Genomic DNA, 1,696 nt, shown 5'->3' with positions numbered 1-1,696 from the left:
GAATACGCGAGGAGGGTCCCCGCCCCGAGCCGAGGGGCACGCACGCGGCGCGCGAGGTCCTACCCCACAAATAAGGACCCCTCTCCGAAAAACGCGGGCACCTCGCGCAGCGCAAACCGTCACACCCCACCGCGCCGCCCGGGCGGACGGCGGCTGCGCACGCCTCCGACCCCCCCTTTGCGCACCGGTCACCCAAACCCCAGCCCCTCCCCGCCCCCCTCACTTGTTCAGCGACGTCCCCCCCGGCGGCTCCCAACCCTCAAAGGTGCGCAGGGACCCAGTCTTCGGGTTGAACGCCCACGCAGACGCCTCGGCGGCCGCCAGCAGCTGCCGCCGGGCCGCCTCCGAGCCGGTGGCTTGGAACTCCTCGTAGAAAGACGGCAGGTAGACAAAGCCTGGGGGGTGCGTTTTCGGGGAGTTTTGAGTCATGCCGGCAGAAATCGCCCGGCCCTTGCATGGGTGACATCACGCGCAACGGGTTTGGCGGGTTTGCAGAGGCGCGCAACAAACGAACAAAAGGAAGGAGTAGGGATATAGGGTAGCGGCAGGGGATAGGAGCGGGGTAGGAAGGGGCAGGGGCAGGGGCGAGGCAGGGAAAACAAAACCTCTGGAGGGAGGTTTTGCGACGAGCAGAGGGGCAGCGGACGGGATGGAGACGTGATGACGGCGCACACGCCCGACCCCCTGTAACCTGACGGGGCGCCGGCCGCGGAGGTTTTTTTTTACACCCGCAGCCGGCTTGGGTCTGTTGCCTCTCCGCGCCCACCCCTCCCCCGCCTTGTGACCCCCGGCGTCGCCGTCGCCATGACTAGGCCCCCCACCCCCCCCTTGGGGCCCCAGACAGGCGCGGGGCCCGCAAGCCCCGCACCAAAGTCGTGCTGCAGCGCCCACTCGCGCTGCATGTTGGCCAGCCCGCGCGTCCAGTTCTGCGCGGCGCCCCGCCAGGTCGCGTCGCCTGTCAGGTTGTACAGCTGCCACAGGACCTGCGCAGAGAGGTGTGTGTGTGTGTGTGTGTGTGTGTGTGTGTGTGTGTGTGTGTGTGTGCGCGCGCGCGCGTGTGCGTAACGTGTGTGCGCGTAATGTGAGTGAGTGTGTGTGTGTGTGTGTGTGTGTCTGTGTGTCTGTGTGTTCAGAAGGGTGAGGCGTGAGCTGAATGGTCGGCAGTCGAGCCTCGAGCCGCGACGCGCGGCTGGAGGGTTTCAACAGAGGCAAGGCGCGCAGGGCAGCGGGCGGGTCGTCATGCAGAGCAGAAAACACGTCGCGGGCGCACAACCGCATCAAACACGCTTGCCGACCAACAAACATGTGTAAACACACACATTATGATTTGTCAACCGACTCATCAACCCACACGCACGCGCGCGCCCACCCACTCAGACACACACACACACACACAAACACACACACACACAAACACACACTCAGATGCAAGTCCACACACAGACGCCCTCTGCCTCTCTCTCTGCCTCATGCTCACGCGCACGTACACAAATACGCACACACATGCACCCACAAACACACTCACAGTCCCCCACACATAATCAAACAGCTCCACCAGCATCCTCACACCCTCTGCCCATCACCCACCCCCGGGAAGAACCCCGCAGTCCACGACTTGGCGCTTGTTGTGTCCCAACCGACACCAGACGCCGCGGACTGCGCTGGATACTGTGAACATCGCAGGCGGGCATATGGG

The 1,696-nt window shown here is 64.5% G+C and overlaps 1 protein-coding gene across 1 annotated transcript in view; it reads right to left on the bottom strand.

Moving 5' to 3' along the window:
• The window catches only part of MNEG_16231 (hypothetical protein), a gene marked incomplete at both ends in the record, with an annotated part of 2,308 nt that extends 747 nt beyond the window's left edge, over positions 1-1,561 (bottom strand). Inside the window, 3 exons of the mRNA XM_014035299.1 lie at positions 224-395; positions 869-983; positions 1,526-1,561. Coding sequence (XP_013890753.1) covers positions 224-395; positions 869-983; positions 1,526-1,561 — 323 coding nt within the window. The remainder of the gene's footprint in view (positions 1-223; positions 396-868; positions 984-1,525) is intronic.
• Between the last annotated feature and the right edge of the window lie 135 nt (positions 1,562-1,696).

Source organism: Monoraphidium neglectum, assembly GCF_000611645.1.
Source record: "Monoraphidium neglectum strain SAG 48.87 unplaced genomic scaffold scaffold06139, whole genome shotgun sequence".
Lineage (NCBI taxonomy): Eukaryota > Viridiplantae > Chlorophyta > Chlorophyceae > Sphaeropleales > Selenastraceae > Monoraphidium > Monoraphidium neglectum.
The sequence above is the reverse complement of the archived record's forward strand: the minus strand, read 5'-3'. Positions and strand labels throughout refer to the sequence as shown.